The sequence below is a fragment of the Hippocampus guttulatus genome, chromosome 7 (assembly GCF_054856545.1).
Source record: "Hippocampus guttulatus isolate MCC_2025c chromosome 7, RoL_Hgut_1.0, whole genome shotgun sequence".
Classification (NCBI taxonomy): domain Eukaryota; kingdom Metazoa; phylum Chordata; class Actinopteri; order Syngnathiformes; family Syngnathidae; genus Hippocampus; species Hippocampus guttulatus.
In genome coordinates, this window is record NC_141267.1 from 9389818 (window position 1) to 9410395 (window position 20578).

Sequence of the window (20578 nt, forward strand, 5' to 3'; positions counted from 1 at the left end):
CATTGTTTAGCATTAAGTTTCAGTGCACTGTAGAGTAAATTCCATACATTTTCTGTACATTATTTATTTGACCTGAAAATGTACATGGTAGTCAGATTCTCATTCTGAGGTGAACAATAATGTTACTTGAGACCAAGACATAAAGCATACAGTCATTTCCATCCCTGCCATAGTTGTAGAAGAAAGTTATTCTTGCATGAATGTTAAATGCATGCAAGCATTAAACATGTATGAATGAATTAAAAATTCATGTCAGATATGAGAAGGCTACAATGCCTTCTCATAATTAGATGTGCCACGGAGCACCGCTCTATGGTCTCCAAACAAATCTAGATTTTCCCATTTTTTACGTCTCCAATTGCTCCCCATACGTCAAACAAAAACACATCAGGAAAAGCGAAATCTCCCAGAACTGAGTCCAGAGACTCTGCAAAGTCATCAGGGTTCTTCTTGTCTTTGCCTGCTTCCACAATGGTGGTTGCTGCACAAATGAAGGGATACACACATTTAGATTTGGTTTGATTCATGTCAGCAAAAGGTTGGTTGATATTATGGCAGATAAACTTTTAAGATCAGTTTGTTCAAGAACTCTGCTTTGGCCAAAAAGAAAAAGTAGTAGTAAAAGTAGTAAAGGTGAAAGGTCATAATTATGTCCCGTCTCTTTGGAATATTCTTAAATGTTCTCTCATTCTTGTTTGTTATGACAACTTTAGGTCACGTGAAGAACAATTGTTGAGAAAAATGTATCAACTTCACTTCACCACTAGGTAGAGCTAATACACCCTAATTGTACTTCGATAGATATGCGTTTTGGATTGCATGAGACAATATATGTGCCCTAAACATTGTCATGGTGTACAGCAATATATACATTCATTCATCTTCCGAAGCGCTCTATCCTCACTAGGGTCGCGGGGGAGCTGGAGCCTATCCCAGCTGTCTCCGGGCAGTAGGCGGGGGACACCCCGAATTGGTTGCCAGCCAATCGCAGGGCACACAGAGACGAACAACCATGCACGCCTTCACTCACACCTAGTGACAATTTAGAGTGCTCAATCAGCCTGCCCTGCATGTTTTTGGAATGTGGGAGGAAACCGAGAGAGAGAGAGAGAGAGAGAGAGGGGGAGAGGGAGAGGGAAAGGGAGAGGAGAGAGAGAGAGAGAGAGAGAGAGAGAGAGAGAGAGAGAGAGAGAGAGAGAGAGAGAGAGAGAGAGAGAGAGAGAGAGAGAGAGAGAGAGATAGATAGCGGCTGGATAGCTCAGTTGGTAAGGCATCGGTTTGGCATGCGGGAGACGGTGGTTCGAATCTCGCTTGGGGCAAAAAAAATGAGCACATAACACCATCCAGTGTGGGTCCTTGGGCAAGATCATTCACGCTAATGCCTACCTCATACAATGATGAGAGACAATAAAATGAATGACATGCCGGCTCAGACGTCGCCCGGCCAAACAAGGTCTGCGTCAGGTGCTGGGGAACCAGAGCACCTTGATGAAAAATGGGCTACTGGAACAAAGCGGAGATGGGCGAGATGCAATAACATGGCTCTGTTGGAATGCTACTACTCAAGCAACCCTAGTCAGAGGGGTTACATGCAGAGAATGTGGGCTAAATGGCTACTTCGAAACCCACAATCACGGTTGACCACGAAACAACTAGTAGCTCAGTGTTCCAACATCCACAAACGGCAACTGCTGTCACAACTTGAGATTGATGAGGTACAACGCAGGTTCCATGGCTGCCAGATCAGAGATCATACCAGAGATTGGGAGACAAGCCCCAATGAATGCAGATGATGAGATTGGGAGGCCAGCCCCAATGAATGAAATGCTGAGCGAGGCAGCAACTGACCTGAAAGCCAAGATCATGGCGAGAATGAAAGCTGGGCAACCTAGAAACCGATTACAACGGCTATGTGAAGTACCACCTGAAAGTCTCATGGAAAGTGTGAATGCAGCACTGAGGGCGATCCCTACCGTAACGATCACGGAAACCAATGAGCTGATATACGCTTCAGCATCAGTGATCCTTGAGATGCTTGGCTATAAGAGCGTTACCCACCATGGAAAAGACGGTTGGAGGCTAAGATCAAGGCGGCTCGGAAAGATGTGAGTCAATTGACTGAGGCCCAGAGAGGTGTGATGAAAAGGCCGATACCCGAGAGGTACATCCAGATAAGATACACGAAAGAGAATGAGGCCAGACGAATAAACAGGCTGTTCGCAACACAACCTGCGAAAGTGTACGCTCAGTGGCAGGGTCCTAACAACAGAGCTGACCCACCAAGACTGGAAACTGAAAGGTACTGGAAAGGCATATGGGAGAAGGAGGTTGCACATAACACAATGGCTGGTGACCCTGAGAGAGAAGCACAGCAGCCTCCCTGAACAGAACCCAGTTACCATAACAGTGGCAGACATACGGGAAAGAGTCTCAGATATGAAGAACTGGACAGCGCCAGGCCCGGACATGATCCACACCTACTGGCTAAAGAAACTCACAGCACTCCATGAGCGCCTAGCAGCACAAATGAACCAGCTGCTGAGGGATGGGACTCACCCAGGATGGCTAACCGAAGGGCGAACGATCCTGATCATGAAGGATCCCATCCAACTATCGGCCAATAACCTGTCTCTCCACAACATGGAAGCTCATGTCAGGCATCATTGCGGCTAAGATAAGTGGACATCAATACATGAGCGAAGCACAGAAGGGCATTGGTAGAGATACCAGAGGCGCCAAACATCAGCTCCTGGTTGACAGAACAGTCGCACAAGACAGCAGGTCCCGACGTACCAACCTGTGCGCAGCCTGGATTGATTACAAGAAAGCCTATGACTCGATGCCACATACATGGATCACTGAATGCTTGGAGTTGTATAAGGTGAACAGGACCCTAAGAGCCTTCGTTGCGAACTCAATGAGGATGTGGAAAACCACACTTGAAGCCAATGGCAAGCCACTTACCCAAGTGTCCATCAAATGTGGCATATACCAAGGTGATGCACTCTCCCCACTGCTGTTCTGTATAGAACTGAACCCCCTAAGCCAAGTAATCACCAAGACAGGCTATGGATACCGCCTCAGAAATGGAGCTACGATCAGTCACCTCCTCTACATGGATGACATAAAGCTGTATGCTAAGAGCGAAAGGGACATAGACTCCCTGATCCACACAACCAGGATCTACAGCAGCGACATCGGGATGTCATTCGGGCTTGAGAAATGTAGTCGGATGGTGACTAAGAGAGGAAAGGTACTCCGCACTGAAGGGGTCTCACTCCCTGAAGGAACAATAGCAGACATTGAGGACAGCTACATACCACAAGCCAATGGCAACCTCAAACTGGCAACAAGGAAAGCGGCTACGGCCAAATACCTCCAGCGAGTGAGGCAAGTCCTAAGAAGCCAGCTCAATGGCAAAAATAAGACCCGGGCAATAAACAGCTATGCCCTGCCAGTGATCAGATACCCTGCAGGAATAATAAGGTGGCCAAAGGAAGAGATTCAGACCACGGACGTTAAGACCCGAAAGCTCCTAACCATGCATGGAGGGTTCCATCCCAAATCCATGAGACTGTACGCAAGCCGAAAGGAAGGAGGCCGGGGACTAGTGAGTGTGAGAGCCACTGTCCAGGATGAAACATCCAAGCTCCATGAATACATCAAGGAGAAGGCGCCAACGGATGACGTACTCAGAGAATGCCTCAGACAATGGGGAACAGAAGATGAGGCGCTGAAAGAGGGACCATCATGGGAGGACAAGCCCCTACACGGGATGTACCGAAGGTGGTGGAGAATGACAGAGCGAAGATCCTGTGGGACTTCCAGATCCAGACTGACAAGATGGTAATGGTGAACCAACCAGATATCGTGATCATAGATAAAGGGCAGAGGAAAGCCGTTGTCGTGGATGTAGCGGTCCCAAGTGATGGAAACATCAGAAAGAAGGAACACGAGAAACTCGAGAAATACCAAGGGCTCAGAGAGGAGCTGGAGAGAGCCTGGAAGGTAAAGGTGACAGTCGTGCCTGTGGTGGTCGGAGCACTCGGGGCAGTGACCCCCAAACTAGATGAGTGGTTGCAACAGATCCCGGGAACAACATCGGACATCTCAGTCCAGAAATGTGCAGTGCAGCAAGGATACTGCGCAGAACCCTCAAGCTTCCTGGCCTCTGGTAGAGGACCCGAGCTGAATGAGGGACGGACACCACCCGAGGGGGGGTGAGACGAGGATTTTTTTTTATATATATACACACACACACACACACACACACACACACACCAGAATGGTTGTCTTACCGAGCTCTAAATCTCGAATGCCCATGTAGCTTTCGAGCAGGTCATCCACTTTCATGGTGGCCTGTTCTTCAATCTCATTCTGCTGGGAGGAAAATGTCCTGGTGTTTAACAAATGCATTTCAAGTGATACATTTCCAGGAAGTGTGCGTTTACATGTGTCGCTCAACACTTATCCATTATCCCGCAAACTCACCACTTCCTGAACAGTTGCGGAACCTCTGGAATGGAGGCGCAGGGTTTCCCTTCCATTGACGATTTTGCCTTCATGAGACTTCGGTGCTTTGGTCCTCATTCCGATCATGTCTAAACACACACACACGCACGCACACACACACACACACACACACACACACACACACACACACACACACACACACACACACACACACACACACACAAACAATGGTTATTATGTTAACAGATGTTTTGGACCACTGTCATGTGTATGGAGCTAAAAATCTAGAAAATGTTTCCTCCGAGGAGAGTATGCATCACTTCCAACGAAGTGCAGTGACTGTATTTCCCCATCCAAAAACTTATTGGGCATATTCAACTGACTGTGAGGGTGTCAGTGTTATTGTTGCCCATAGATAAATAGTCCAAACTCCCCAGAGAGTAGAAATTCTGCATTGCGTTATTTGGGAAAATCCTGTTATCCATGTACGGTATGTGAGACTGTAGAATTGTTGTTTATCTGTGTTTGCCAGTAATGTAATCCACAAAACAGTGTGAACGATAATGCCAGTGTCAACATTACCATTATAAACTACGTCAATTAATATGGAGTTGTACATCCCATTCTCTGCCAGAAGGTCATTATTAGTTTGGATATGATGATCGAGGGGGTTTTGCATCGAGATGTCTACATATTTTCCGGCCTTGCAACCATGACATCTGCGTGCACTTTACAGATACAGTAAAAGGAAAAACCCTCTTCCAACTCACTTCCACATCTTTTCAGACATGTAGGTATCATCAGTGGGAATATTTCCCATTTATTCAACAAGGACATTATGCGGTCAGAGTTCACAGATGCCTGATTCACAATATTTGTTATCGTATGTCCTGAAGGATGGGTCCTGATTAGGGCGCTCCAGTTCTACACACGTGGATAAAACATATAAATGGAGGATAGTAATAATAAGAATAAGAAGAAATACAATTAGGAAAATTAACCACTGAAAATCTGATATTGGTTTAGTTGTGGTCGATCAGAATCATTTTCAAAATCAAACTCGAAAAACAGGCCTGGACAACAAATGGCGGTACCCTAAACTTAATATTTTGTTTCATAACCTTTTCAAGGCAAATACTGCAACTAAATGATTTTTGTCACTTTATTCAACAGGATTGAAATCAGAACTCATGGAAGGCCACTTCAGAGAAGTCCAATGTTTTTCTCTTAGTCATTCTCATTTTTAGCTGTGTGCATTGGGTCATTATCCCTTTGCAAGTCCAATGACCCGCATCAGAGACCATGCTTTCTGACACTACACTGGGCAGCAAATTTCTCTCTAAAATACTTTGATATTCTTGAGATTTCATGATACCGTGCACATATTCAAACCAGCCTGTGATAGATGCAGCTAAGCAGCCCCAGAATATAGCCTCATCTATGATTCATAGCAGCAACAATGTTCTTTATCTTTGTTACCTTCACTGTTGCATCTGTGAAATTAGAGCTGCTGTGCCTTGCTAAAAAGTTCCAAGTTGTGTCTCGTCTGTCCATAGGACATTCTGCTTTAAGCTTGGTGGCTTGTATACATGCATTTTTTAAAATTGATTTATTTTCATCAGTGGTGTCCTCCATGGTCGTCTCCCACCAAGTCCACTTTGGCTCAAACAATGACAGATGGCGCAATCTGACACTGATGTACCTTGGAGTTCACGTTTAATAGCTTTGGAGATTTCTCTGGGGTCTTTTGTTTACATTGATACGATCCATCTCTTCAATTTGTCAACAGTTTTCCTCCTGTCCAGGAGGGTGACTAGTTCTCATTACATCATTATTATTATTATTATTATTATTAATAATAATAATAATGTCATGAGAATTAGTTTTATTTATTATTAATAATAATAATAATAATAATAACTCTTTTTTTCTTGTGTAACCATAGGTTTATGGAAATAGAGAAAAGTGTGCTCCTCAGACTTCCAGTAATTTCATTGTGCAGTAGTTTAGTCCAGCCCTTGACCAAATCATAAATGAATTAAAATGTACAGTTCAATAATGTTTGTCTGTTACTTGGTGATAAGGACAAAAACAGAAACACTATTAAGTCTGTATGTGTGACGTCAACGCGACCGAAGTGGCCCTTCATCGGTTACATTGTTCTCGCAGTCACATCACTTTAACTGTTAAAAGGAAGTCAGTTAATTGACTCTCCATTTCGTTTCCCATCTGACACAAAAGGTCTACAACAGAAAGGCTCCAGCCACTTCAGCTTTATTCACTCACAACAACTTACCGGTACTCCTTAATTTCCTTTCCAATGTATTGTGATGAAGTACAATAAATCAGGCTCTTGGGCCATTTGATGAAAACATTTATGGGACAGGGAAAGGGAAACAGACACCTAGATGGCGAGGAATTTTGTAAATAAACCACAGGTTAATTTTATGTTGTTTACATTATCCAGGATGATGTTGCCAAGGGAAGTATTACAATCAAAGTCGATTCTCACAAGTAACTCGGTCTCAACTTAACAGTATCCACACTATGAGGCCCCAAGTTCAGCCTTTCCACACCCGTGTATTCATCCAACCCTTAAAAAAAGGCACAGCTGTCATAGTTGATACAATAAAATTTGATGTGCTGATACAATCAATCAACAAGCCAAAGATGTGTTTGCACCTTCTGTCTTGTTAAACAAAACCAGTTGAGATGTTCAGGGTCAACCAGTCATCAAAGTATGACTGCAGTTTGGCCACACCCCCTGCTTTGCACTCTTTCAGAAGATAACTATTTACTTTTTTTTTTCAATTATGCTGATTAAAAGACTGATGTAACTTCCTGCGGGCTTATACACGCCATCTTCCTAAAAAGGCTCTTTTCAAAGGTGACTCTGGCTAGAAGGGATAATCATTTTATTTCTCCATAAACTACAGTTGTTTTTTCATGCCTGATTTGTAGCGCAGAGAACTAATAACAACAATAATAATAAAAATAATAACAATAAGAAGGCACTGTTTTCCACCTGCTTTTTGACTGATGATGTCATTGGTTGAAAAATGTTTCTTTGCTGCAATATTTGCTTATACTTCTAATTCTTCAAGGGTGCTAAAAATCATCGTCGATATTTGTGAAACATTTCTGACGCTCAAGCTAGTGCAGTGGTTCTTAACCTTGTTAGACGTACCGAACCCAACCAGTTCATATGCACGTTCACCGAACCCTTCACGAGTGAAAAATAAAATGTTGATTTTTTTACAGATTCAAGAGATTTAAAAAAAACACATTTATTAAAAACAGTCAACAGTCAAAAAAGTCAATAGAATTACATGGCTTATGTATATATTTTTAAAATTGTGTGACGTACTATCACGACAGTCACACGTTGACTACTTAAGCGAACAAAATTTCCAGCAGCACTGATTGGACAACCAATGTAATGTGATCATCTGCAGCCAGCGATGGCCAAGCGGGCGTGTCAGAACTAATTGACATCTTGAGTCGGGTGTGTCTTACCCTCCATGGCAGAGGCTCCGTCGAACCCCTATTCACCGAACCCCTAGGGTTCGATCGAACCCAGGTTAAGAACCACTGAGCTAATATTATTCAAAATAAATAAGCAGCAGTGTTGTCCAGTACCAAGAATAACACAATGAAATGTCGTGATTTATTTTTTTTTTGACCCAGGCCTTGTTTGGTAGACTTCCAGTCGAGAAACAGAACGCATACATCTTCGTGGCCTCATCATTTAGCTCGGCAAATATCCAAGCTTTAATTTGATATATGGCATGTTATTCTTCAGAAAGGAAATATATTATTTGTAACTGAAGAATCAGGTGTTCAATTACTTTTTTTGTTGACTTTATTCTTGTATTGTAATTGTACTGTAATTGTAACTGTAATTATTTCTCAAATGTGCTCTGCCCTTCGATGTGTTCAACATCAATGCGCATACAGTAACAGTGTGAAAAGCGTATCTCACCAAAGGCCCTCTTGGGTCCCACCAGGCGTAGCGTGAAGGGAATGCCTCTCGGTTGCTCTTTCAGCATCTTGGCCACTTCGTAATGTCGACATCCAACAATGCTCTGGTCATTGATGGCCTCGATGTGGTCACCGACACACACCGTCTTCAGTCGATCTATTGTGCTGCCTTCTTTTATTCTCTGAGGAGAGGAAGATTCTACTTTTAGCTTTGTTTTGAAGACCAACGACTTTGAAAACATCCATTTCAAGGAGATAGTTTGTTTTATATGGAGAAAAAAAAGGGGTTGCCATTGTGCTGAAATGAAAAAGGTTCTTTGCAGCACACTGTCCTTATTCACCTTAATAAATGCATATCCAGCACCATTGTCTGTGATGGTGAGGCCCAGCGCATCCTCTGTCTTGGTCACCTCCACCTCTTTAGTCTCTCCTCTGACGTGAGCAAATATGAAGTCCTCCAGTCCAATCTGCCCTCCGAGTAACTTCTGCATGTCTACCTTATAGGAATTAAGGGTGCAGAATAGGATCTGCAACCCAGAAAAGACAGGCTCATCTCAATAAATCATCATCACTTTCCTTGATTTCAAAAGTTCAATACGAAAGTGAAACGCAGACTCATTAAACACCACTTCCTATTAATGTGTATACTGTATTGTTTTTTTTTAATGGTTTCTTATGTAATGTTCAAATTTTCTGAAAAGGTGAATGTAGCCGCATGACCTTCAAAATTGTAAAAACATAAAACTAATAAATATTACTGTGTTTAGTTCATCGGTAGTGTGAGAGTTTCCCTTTTGAAATCATTAAAAAGAAACTGTATATATTTATAAATACATATGTACATATATAATATATAATTTCAGCAAAAATATTATTTTACTCAAGTGTGTAAAAATTCTTAATTTGTCATTGGTTGACAAAAATGTGGCCAAGTCATTTAGTTTTCCCTTCTTCTCTTCGAAAATAATAAACTAGTATGTCAGTTTTAACCAATGTACACGTTCTAATTAAGTGAAATAAGGTGAATAACTGTACTCGACTGTTAATAGGTGGCCTGCGGCAGCAGCGTGGTATACTGTAATTTAACAGAAACTTTCCAGCTGTGCTTTATGAATTTTGAACAGCAGGGGGGAACATATACAAACAATTGCCAAGGGTAGGCACTCGGGATGAATCCATTCTTTCTACATTCTGTACTGTATTTATAACCCTATAATCATAACCGTTTATGAATTGCTTCATTCATATACTGTATTATATATTTAGTTGAATGTGCTGAAGTTCTCATTTAAATATGTATTACTCTACCTGTAACCTTCATTGTTCAAAACGTTTTTTGTCACGTCCATGAAGAAACAAAATACAGTTTCCCAAAGTCAAATAACACCAATTAAAAGCAAAAAAATATATATAATTGTGCGGTGAAACAAAAACTTTATTTTATGAGACACAGGAGAAAGAGAAGATAACATTCAGCTATTATCTGACCTGGTGTGGTTCCGCTTAGATACTGTTCACATGTGATACTGACGCCTGGCTATAGTTCAAGGTCTTTTTTGTCATGTTGCTGTTCAGTTCACATGAGAGCAAGGTTGTGGAGCTTATTATCTTGAGTATGCTTATTGCACATCTGACTGCTTCATAAAGGTTTTTACATGAGCATTTTATAGGTTTTCTTATTTATGCACAAAAGCAGTTTGTTTATTAATTAGTGGAATCTATGAGTCCCTGGAAATACTGCTTGATAAAATAAATGTTCACTGTATTCATGAACATAGCCTTATCTCACTTCATAAATGTCGGTGTTTTATTCTTAAAGGTGTTTGTTGCCGTGGCATTAAACAGGATGGTTTTGCATCTTGTGTAACTCTAGACAGTCACGTCATCATCATTATGGCTAGTGTGTTCCTGATAAGAGCGTGAAGGTTAGCTGGTGTGGAATATACTTGCTCTAATCTGCAGTCCCACATGTCCTTCAAGTAGAAATGCAGATAGCAAAAGCCTTCTATCAGCCCTAATATCACGACAGCACACTTGGTGTTTTACTGCACACATGCTCAGTGAATTGTAAAGTCTAACTCTTGAATGAATATCGATATAGACCGATTGACATGCGGTTACTGTAAAGTTATGTATTTGCATTTTAAACAATTTTTAAACAAAGCTTGTCTGAATGAATTGATATACTGTACACACTTTGCTGTTCGGTTTTTGTCTCTTTGCTCACTGCATCGTCTGCTTCTCACTTCTGTTGACAAATAACTCCATGAATGGTTGGTGAGAAGGCAAACAGTACAGTGGATCCCAAAGTCAAGGGAGTATAGGAATTGAGCAGGAGCACAACAGGCAAATTTCCACAAATAAATTAATGCTCCCCTAAAAGGGATTATATCCTATATTCTTAATTTAAACCATTAAATGAAGTACAAATCAAAAGTATGATTCCGACACACTTAAATAACAATGCCAATGCTTAAAAACACCCTCAAACAATGCTTTACCTTAAATAATAAGCGAAACTATCGTGAGACACAGGCATCGCCATCTTACCCATCCTCTTGTCTCACTGGCTGCCAATCACAAATCTAACATGGCTTCTGTTAGATTTGTGAATGGATGAGATAGTCAGAGAGAGAGGAATAAAAAACTGTGTGAGTGAGTGTATCCAGGACTTCCATCGAACACAAAACAACGCTCTGCTTCCCACGAGCCAGCCGGCGTCCAGTGCAGCTGCGCTTGTCTTGTGTACAATTGGTTGAGTGGACTAATATGGTAATTAATTGGATGTTTTTGGGCAAACGAAGAATAAGTTCCAAAAAAACGTGTACGTGTATAGCTTGGTTTGTATGTGTGTGTGTGTGCGTGTGCATGTGTGCGTGTGTGTGTGTGTGTGTGTGTGAATTATTACTCATGTACAAAGGCGGTTCTAAGCAAAGCCGGATTTTTGTTTTTGTTTATTTCACCTTATCGCTTCTGTTGAATGTCACCAAAAAGGAGAGTTGAACCAGATGATGTGGCCAATGAGTACATTGTGCTGTCATGATCCATACTGATCAACACTGAGTCACTTCACGAGTGTTTTAAGAGACCCCCCCCCCCCAAAATACCCCAAAAGGCTAGATCAAATAGAATTAAAAATCACAGTAAAGTTCATGAAACCGTTTTTGTACCTCGGAGGGAGAGATGTTGAAAACGTCAGCAATTTTGGCATACAGCTCCTTGACATTGGTGAATCCATGAATTCGGCCTGTGGGGCTTCCGTGAGCCAGCTGCGTGTGGAAAATAAGCCTCGGCCGCGGGTATTCCGGCAGCCCCGTTGGTGGTGGTGAAAGAGGAGGAAGCGGAGGCGCTGTGGGCTCCATACGCCCCTGACTATGGCTTTGGGCCTTGTGTCCCTCCATGGCCTCTGCCCCAGCGGCCGTGGACTCTTGCGGGCTCATAGCGTCCCTGCTCTGCATCTGTTCACGTGCCTTCCTCCTCTGTGAACTCTGCTGGTGCAAATGCTCTTGCATAAAGAGACAAACACTGACTTCCCCCTTTTAGCTATCCAACCATCCAACGACCCTCAGCTTTGGGGAGAACTGCACTGATGAATTAATTAATCATGAAAAAAGCACGGTAACACGAGCTTCCATACAGAAACCAAACACCCCTTGAGAGGACGACTGTATGTATTACACTTCAGCCTTTAATGGCTTTCACAGAGAATAGAATCCATTTAGATTTTAAAAGTTAAAAAATGCCACATGAGACTGCCTGCAAGGACTGCAAATTGAATGTCTTTCGGGTATGAAAGACGCAACTTGTGAGAAAAATGAAGACCAATCTAGAAGCACTTGTCCCAGAACAAGGGGTAAACTGATATCTTTGGTTAGGGAGTATAGGTGCCTGCCTTCTCTGCAGGCCTCACTGACTGACGTGCTGGGGTGAATCTTTGGTGATGCAATGACCTTTTTGCCTGTGCAGACAAGCCCTTCAACAGATGCTCAATTCACCCTGGCAGTGCATCCAATAAATATACAGTGCACCACTACAAACTACAACCACAATCATAAAAATTATTATTGTTATATATTATTATTTGGCCTCTATTTTCATGACCGGTTTAAATCGAATGAGGCGGGCAGCGTACGAAGACAAGCGCAAGCCTGCGTATCTAAAATACAGAGATCTGCGCCACTGTGGGAGTGAACACTTCAGCCATGTCCAATTAAAGCGGCTCCTCTCATTTCCTTTAAATGAGGCACACTAGTCATGTACTGTACTCAGAGTCTGGTGGATTTGGCTTCGGAGGAGATCACAAATATTTGTACAGTGAAGTTGGAACTTAAAAACTACCCTACACCTCGATCATTCATATCCTTGCCCCACTTCATAGCTGTGATGGCTGATATAATAATAATTATAATAATAATAATAATAATTTTAATGAATTCATTTCTACAATGATGAAGGTTTTAATGCTTGCTGTTCATGTATTTATGAAATATTTGAGCTCAGACTCTGTTTGCCTGTGCACCGATCAAACTCATCAAGATTGACCTCATAACGGAATGATTATTTTCAATGTATGAGCACAATTGTTGATCCCTGTAAGAAATCTCTTCAGATGTTAGGGTTCCAACTAATGTGTAGACACAGCAAGGTATAGAAACTGGCATTTAGTTGCATTTGCTTTTGGCAAACAATTTCTAGTATTTCTGTAATCAGAATCGGAATGCCTTCATCGTTATTAGCTCTGTGAGCTCTGTCTGTATTATTTGTGCTATACTTTAAGGTGAATCAGGTTTAAACATAAAAACACAGACAGTACAGCAGCAGTTAATAGTACTGTTTAAAAAATGAAATGATAAATGAAATGACAATTCAGCAAAGTGCATCTTTGAGTGTGCTAATTGCTTGTACTTCAGAAAACAAAACTGGCTTCAAAATTGCTTGCGGTTTTGCCAACCAGTATTATTTATGGCCACAGCTCAAATGCTTGAGGTCTCTCTTGAAAATATCACTGGATAAAACAGCGCTTTTCTTTTAATCGCGAAACCAGTTGGAACTTACAAGTTGAAGAGCCCTGTATATATTCCCTGTGATCGAAGCAGGTTGCCATGGCAACAAAGCCAGCAGACAATGCGCATCAATCAATCAATTTATATTAAATAATTCAAACTGGCGCTGACTGTACAGCGAGGCACAACGTATTAGCATGGTATTCGACGTGATATTTGTCATCACTGGCAATTGTGTGTTCAGTAACGCATATATGGACAAGCAAAATATGACAAAATACGCATAATATGCCATAAATAGCTGTGAGATATAAAATAGGTTGTCGACCAATAAGCTCACATGAAAATCAAAATAGAATGGCACTTTGTGTAGAGCAAAGAACTCCACCAATGTTGGATGTCAAGAGTAAAGTAAATGCTGGGTTGAGTTTATCCAATCGCTGGTAATTTATCAGACTTGGTTCACGGAGGATGATCATGTTAGACGTGCCCTCGCTGCTCTGGATGCCATGGACATTCCCTTGACATTTTTCTTTTCTGTCAGGACATAGAAAAATGGTGTTCTTTCTCAGCCCAAGTGGGATTGCCCAGGCATGATGGGATGAGATGTGGGGAAAAAATGTGATTATGAAACATACTACAAATAAGTACGCAAATCACATTTCAAGCAGGCAGCTGAGAAGATGTCATTCCAGCGTGATTGCAACTGAGATGCTTGTAGACAAAGATCGCTTCAAATTGATTTTATGGTGTCATACCATGAGAATGTCACAGGAAATGCAACACTGTTCACTTAAATGGGAAATGTCCGTTTATTTGTAGTTGGAAGTGAATGGACAAACAAGGCTGTACTGTTAGAATTCCAATGCCGTGTGGAGAATCTCATCGTTACTCAAAATAACGCGAATGTCAAGATGTCAGAGCCGGAAATACACCGGCCGTTTGGGAAAATGAACACATTTTCTCGAAACTCCTGGCAGCCACAGTCGTTTGCTGTCCAGTACAAAAAGTGCAGTATGTGCGCCATGGCCTGTTTTTATCAGGCTAAGTGTTGCCATGACTCCCAAGGTCAGCATCTTTATGCATGTTTAAGCCCTGAAAGCAATAATGACCTCTTTCAAACCTTCCTTTTTCCAACAGATAAGACTGTCATGGAAGCAAAGCAAATGACACTTTTGCTCATGCAGAGACTTACTTGATAACATCGAGTCTAAATCTCTCATGTCAAAGAAAACCATGATTTGTCTTCAGCAATAATAAAGTGTTTGTTTTCCAAAATATGTAACTGGCTATACAGGAAACAATCTGTTATCCCTTTTTGAATGCAGTTACATCACTAAAAAACAGCAGCTAATGAAGGATGTGGAATTCAGGACCAGATTGGTCTGTTACCATCGACACAATGTACAGACACTGACCAGACTCAATAACGCTGGATATCAGAGATGAACAAAAAAATACAACTAGAATAGCAATCAGTACGTACCGCTGCAATATCCAGTGTAGATTATAACTACCACAAAATTGTACACATATTCCACATTATTGAATGTTGTTGTTATAACCCTTTAAGATAAGATAAGAAAACCTTTATTTGTCTCACAATGGAGAAAATCCCAATTTACAACAGCAACATTTATGAAAGGGAGAAAGTAGAAGACAAAAAGTATATAAATAAATATAAATATAAAATATAAATATAAGCATATTAAAAATGGGTGAGTGGGGGTGAGTCCAGGTTTTCAGGACCGTCTATTCAACCACTTTATCAGGCATTAACTGATATACTGCAACTAGATAATTTCATCCATCCATCCGTTTTCCGATCCGCTTTATCCTCACAAGTGTTGCGGGTGTGGGGGGGGGGGGGGGATGCTGGAGCCTATCCCAGCTGTCTTCGGGCAGTAGGCGGGGGACACCCTGAACCAGTTGCCAGCCAATCGTAGAGCACACAGAGACAAATAGCCATTCACGCTCACATTCACACCTAGGGACAATTTGGAGTGCTCAATCAGCTTGGTATGCATGTTTTTGGAATGTGGGAGGAAACCGCAGACCCCGGAAAAAACCCACGCAGGCCCGGCGAGAACATGCAAACACCACACAGGGAGGCCGGAGCCGGGATCAAACCCATGACCTCTGCACGGTGAGGTCAATGTGCTAACCACTGGGCTGCTAGATAATTTCACATTTTGACTAAAGACTTTTATTTTCTTTTAATCAAGGGACTTTCCGACCGGGATGGCCCATTTTTCACTCAAAAACTATGTAAGTATTCTTTAATCAGGAAAATGATATTAGCTTGCATTTTCAATTGTTTCAATTTGTTCAGCCCATTAAGTCACTGTTTGAAATGAACTATCATTATCATTATAGTGGTCTACTTGTCACTACAATATGACCTTGATTCACTGATTAATTAGAAATTGAATGATTCTGCTGCCCGGGTGTGTAATTAAACACACATTCAGAGTGTCCTAGGTGCCAGTGTCAACAAAAGTGTACCTTCTCTGGTTATTGGATTCTTCCTTGATCAATACCATTCACATCCTCTTATTTTCATAGATATGACATACTGTAATAGAAGTTGTTTAATCATAATATTACTTCAATTACAGTATTTTAGTTATTTTCATTGTTTGAGTTTGAGCGCCAGTGTCACTTGTTTTGTTTTTCATTTTAAATGTTGACTCAATCCACAGTCATCATTCCAGTTTTATGACTTAGTGTCAATATTTGCTGAACATGTCATGTGGCACATTTCCCGTTATTTGCACGGCTATTTTCCCTGAACTTTTTGAATGTTTCATTGAGCACAGACATGCAGAACTAACGTGGTGATAGGCCCCGGTGCATTTTTTGTGGTCAGACCACTAGCAAAACACAAGCTCACATGCACGCGCACGTGCTTGGACGCACATAAGCACAGTCGCAGTAGAGAGCTCCTATTGTCACCATGTATTTTTGCAGGGCAACGACTTAATATTTTCATCTGCACACTTAACATTAACAATATCACAAGAAATGTTCCATCCATCCCATCTATTTTCTAATGCACTTCACCTCACAAGAGTCCTGGGCGTACTGGAATCCATCCCTACTGTCTTCGGGCAGTAGGCGGGGTACACCTTGAACTGTTTGTCAGCCAATCGCAGGGCACACGTAGACGAACAACCACTCACTCTCTTAATCACACCTAGGGACAATTTTGAGTGTTCCTTTAAACTGGCATGCATGTTTTTGGAATGTAGGAGGGAACTGGAGTCCCCAGGGAAAACCCACGCAGGCACAGGGAGAACATGCAAACTCCACACAGGAAGGCCGACTGACAGGTGATTGGATTCCTCCCATACTATCCACTCAGCTTGATTGACCCATCTAGAGCTATTTTAGTTACAAAATCAGGGTTCTGTGGGAATTCTGGACAGTTGTTTTTTGGGTTTTTTTCCCCTCCAACTTCAAGACCCCCGAATGCCATCTTGGCCCTGGTGCATCACACAAGGTGCACCGTCATCAGTTGCATTTTTGATTGACATGGTGTGAGAAGTCAAAAAATCATTTCATATTCATTTTAAAACACACACACACACACAATTTACAGTTTATATGTCATTTGCTGAAATGCAGAGTCTCTTTAATTAAGACAACAAACGATTAGGTGTAATCATGGTGTCATGAGCCGGAGGTTCCATGACGTACAATACATTCACTGAATCTCAAATTCCAGAAACAGCTGCGCTGTCATGAATAAATGCAGACATGTTGAACTTTTGCTCAACAAAGTCAGCAAAGTGACACCTCAGAAAAGAGAAACTGCTAAAGGGAGTGTTGGAAAGCGCTTGTCAAAGATGAGCGGAATCTGTGCTGTTTCTTCTCTCGTTATGTAACCAGGCTTTGTGCATCACGCGAGGCGCCAGTATTGTATCTTTGTTGATTTATTTACTCTATTAGACTGCCAAATGAGAATGAGCTCAATGGTGATGGCGTGATCGATTCATCTTTGAAATGACAATACGACATCCGTTTCTTTGGCTCAGTATACAAAATCAACCAATGAATTCGAAAAGAAAGAGACATAATTAAAAAAACAAAACAAACAGGAAAAAAAACTTGAATTAGAATTTACCCATGTTATTATGGAGGAAGACGTTTTCAATGGAGGAGCTGTAGCCCCTCCCCTTTAAGTTAATGGGAAATAAAATAGTTTTCATATTTTTAAAGTGTTCCATTTCTTGACAATGAGGTGTTTTTTACTTATTTCTATCTTACATTAATTTGTAACCGCACTGGTTAAAAAAAGATAAGTCTAACTTATTTTGGCACTGGAACGTTCAACTGCTTTGCCATTAATTGATCTTGATTTCTGAACATTTCGGGTGACAAACGGGGTCACAGAACCAATTAAGTGTGTCACTCGAGGTTCCACTGTACGTGCAAGAGATGCAGAATACAAACCCAGGAATTTCCACCCCAAATTTGGGCAAATAACATACATATGGTTTAAGGATTACACATAAATCAATTGAATCACAGTAAGTGGTCTTTATTTAAAACTAACAAATAATAATAATCATCATAATAATAAAGAAAAGAAATATGCTGGAGCAATATTATGTTAATTTACTTTCATCATGTTGTTTCTCAAATATTGATTCATGCGTCACTGAACACAGTCAATTGTGCTCTTTCCACATCTGTTTTGACACTCACGAAGTGCACCACTTTCACTTCCCTGTGACGTATTGTTTCCTCATTTGAATGTGCTGTACTTACTTAAGTTACAGGTGTGCACAGTAAAAAGAAAATCATGGTCGGGAATGAAAAAGTTGACACCAAAATATCCCCAGGTTTTTAGCATGATATGAGCATGGCGTGAGAAATATATGTAGTTCTATAAATTTGTACACTGGTCGTGTAGCAGTGCATGCAGTTGCCTTCTCTGTTGATGGCACAGGTTTGATTCCAAACAAGTACCCAAGCATCCAGCCACGACCGGTCCCAAACAAAATCATCAAAGTTTTTCCATGTGGCGACTCATCATGGGAAAAGCATAAAACTGCAGAATTTATATATGTTTGTATGGCACAATAAACATGTCAACAAAATAACTTTTGTTGTCTATTCCTGCATTTCACTGTGGCATACGTTTTATTACATTAGACATTACCCAAGTCACTGATGGTGTTGTGGTGCACTCGCCTGACTTGTGTGCGGGCAGCGTGGGATCAGTTCCCACTCAGTGATGCTGTCGATGGGGGTGTGGATAGTTGTCTGTCTCTACCCTGCAACTGACTGGTGACCAGTTCAGGGGGTAGTCTGCCTTCTGCCCGAATTCAGCAGGGATAGGCTGCAGCATCTCCCCGCGACCCTGTTCAGGACATGCGGTGTTGAAAATGGATGGATGGATGAAATTAGACATTTCGTTATTGTTATCATCCATCCATCCATCCATCCATTATCGGATTCGCTCCTCTTCACACGAATCACGGGGGGTGCTGGAGCCTACCCCAGCTGTCTTCGGGCAGTAGGCGGAGGACCCCCTGAACTGGTTGCCAGCCAATTGCAGGGCACACAGAGACGAACAACCATCTGTGCTCAGACTCACACCTTATAATGTTCCATTAACCTGCCACACATGTTTTTGGAATGTGGGAGGAAAACGGAAACCTCGGAGAAAACCCACGCAGGCACGAGGAGAACATGCCAACTCCACATAGGAAGGCCGGAGCTGGAATCGAACCCTGCACCTCTGCACTGTGAGGTCGATGCCCTAACCACCCTTATATCTATCACGGAAACGGAAAACTGTGTGATACAATCCAATTTGATTGTTTCCAAGAACATATTCACTCTAAAATATGAGCCGTATTTCTAAATTGTTTTTAGATGTGTTAGGTATTTTTTCTGTGCCAGCAACATTGTAGATGGAGTGCAGTCATCTCTGCTTTGTCATGCAGTGTAACTTACATAAATGTCAAGCTTCTGTGTCAATGGGCCACTAATGTACTAGCAACGAAATGTCCTTGGTAATTTTGGTGTGAAAGGTATCTAAGGTGTTCTAGTGTTAAGGTCAGCCAGAAATATAAAATCTTGCTCAAGGATTTACTCTATCAGTGAACTCAGCCAAAGGTTTACTAAAGTTCAACCCCGAAACAGGTCAGATAACAATAAAACAGTGCACCAGCTTCTACATTATATTGTTTATTGTCAGCATTTTTGCAACACAATACATTCGGCTCATCATGAAAATTGATTTGAATAGGAAAATCTGTTCTGATTTAAAAGTTGTGAATGCATTGGGACACGAACAATCAAGTTGTCTCCATGCAAGCTTGAACCAGTCAAAAAAAAAAAAAATCAAAAAATTAGAATGGAGATGTATTAAAATATTGGTCTTTTGAATTTGTACTGTATTGCCGATATATAAAGGTGGATTTATACCCTTGCATTTACAAGGTGAGCAATATTTTATGATTAACACTGGTAAGAAGTAGCTTCAACATGAAAAATTCTCATGTGGAATTTGCATAATCTCCCTGTGTTTGTGTGGGTAGTACAGTACGATGGCTTCCTCTCATAGTTCAAAAACATGCACGAAAGCTACCTAAAGACTACCGTATTAATTGTCCTTAGCTGAGAATGGTTACTTGTCTATACAGTATGTGTCCTGCAATTGGCTGGCAACCAGTAATGCACCTTGCCATACCCGTCACCAGACCACAATCGTTTAAAAGTTCACAAGTAGCCATTCTGTTCCAATTCATCCCCGCTTACATGTTTGTGCAGCGCCTGTGGAGTCTTTCATTTACTCGTGCGTTACCTTAAAGGTCAGGTGTGAAGTAAACTTGGCCAACTATCTTTTGAGTAATACTTGGGGTTAAAACTATATCAGGCATATTTAGTTTAGTTTTTTTTTTTTTTTTTAACACAGCGCACCTAGGTTCATAGTTAGACCAATAGCAACACGCTCAACAATAAAAATGCTTTTGTTCAGCGATTTCCGGCAAGTGACGTAATTTACAAGTTGCCAGTCACTCATTGTAATGCATTGTCAATTGTCCCGTTAACTTCTCTCCGCCATTGCTATCGAGTTATTCGGCAAAATGCCTCAGTGCTATGTG

At 41.4% G+C, this 20578-nt stretch overlaps 1 protein-coding gene across 2 annotated transcripts; it reads right to left on the bottom strand.

Moving 5' to 3' along the window:
• Positions 1 to 161: 161 nt before the first annotated feature.
• gipc3 (GIPC PDZ domain containing family, member 3) lies at positions 162 to 11966 on the bottom strand. Of its 2 annotated transcripts, none has more exons than XM_086115792.1 (6): positions 11625 to 11966; positions 8796 to 8981; positions 8456 to 8636; positions 4492 to 4601; positions 4299 to 4380; positions 162 to 481 (listed from the first exon to the last, which is right to left on the bottom strand). In XM_086115792.1, exons 1-6 carry the CDS (start codon positions 11964 to 11966, stop codon positions 330 to 332), a joined length of 1053 nt encoding a protein of 350 aa, XP_085971918.1. In that variant the 3' UTR covers positions 162 to 329. The 2 variants fall into 2 exon arrangements, with proteins under 2 accessions (XP_085971918.1, XP_085971919.1); XM_086115793.1 differs by having other exon boundaries at positions 4299 to 4377; positions 11625 to 11919.
• Between the last annotated feature and the right edge of the window lie 8612 nt (positions 11967 to 20578).

Coding starts and splice junctions, on each gene's coding strand:
- gipc3 (XM_086115792.1), bottom strand. CDS start 11,966: ATGCAAGAGCATTTGCACCAGCAGAGTTCACAGAGGAGGAAGGCACGT. Junction 8,637..8,795: donor CTGGATATGCATTTATTAAG/GTGAATAAGGAC, acceptor TCCTCTCCTCAG/AGAATAAAAGAAGGCAGCAC. Junction 4,602..8,455: donor GGGACCCAAGAGGGCCTTTG/GTGAGATACGCT, acceptor GTGTGTGTTTAG/ACATGATCGGAATGAGGACC.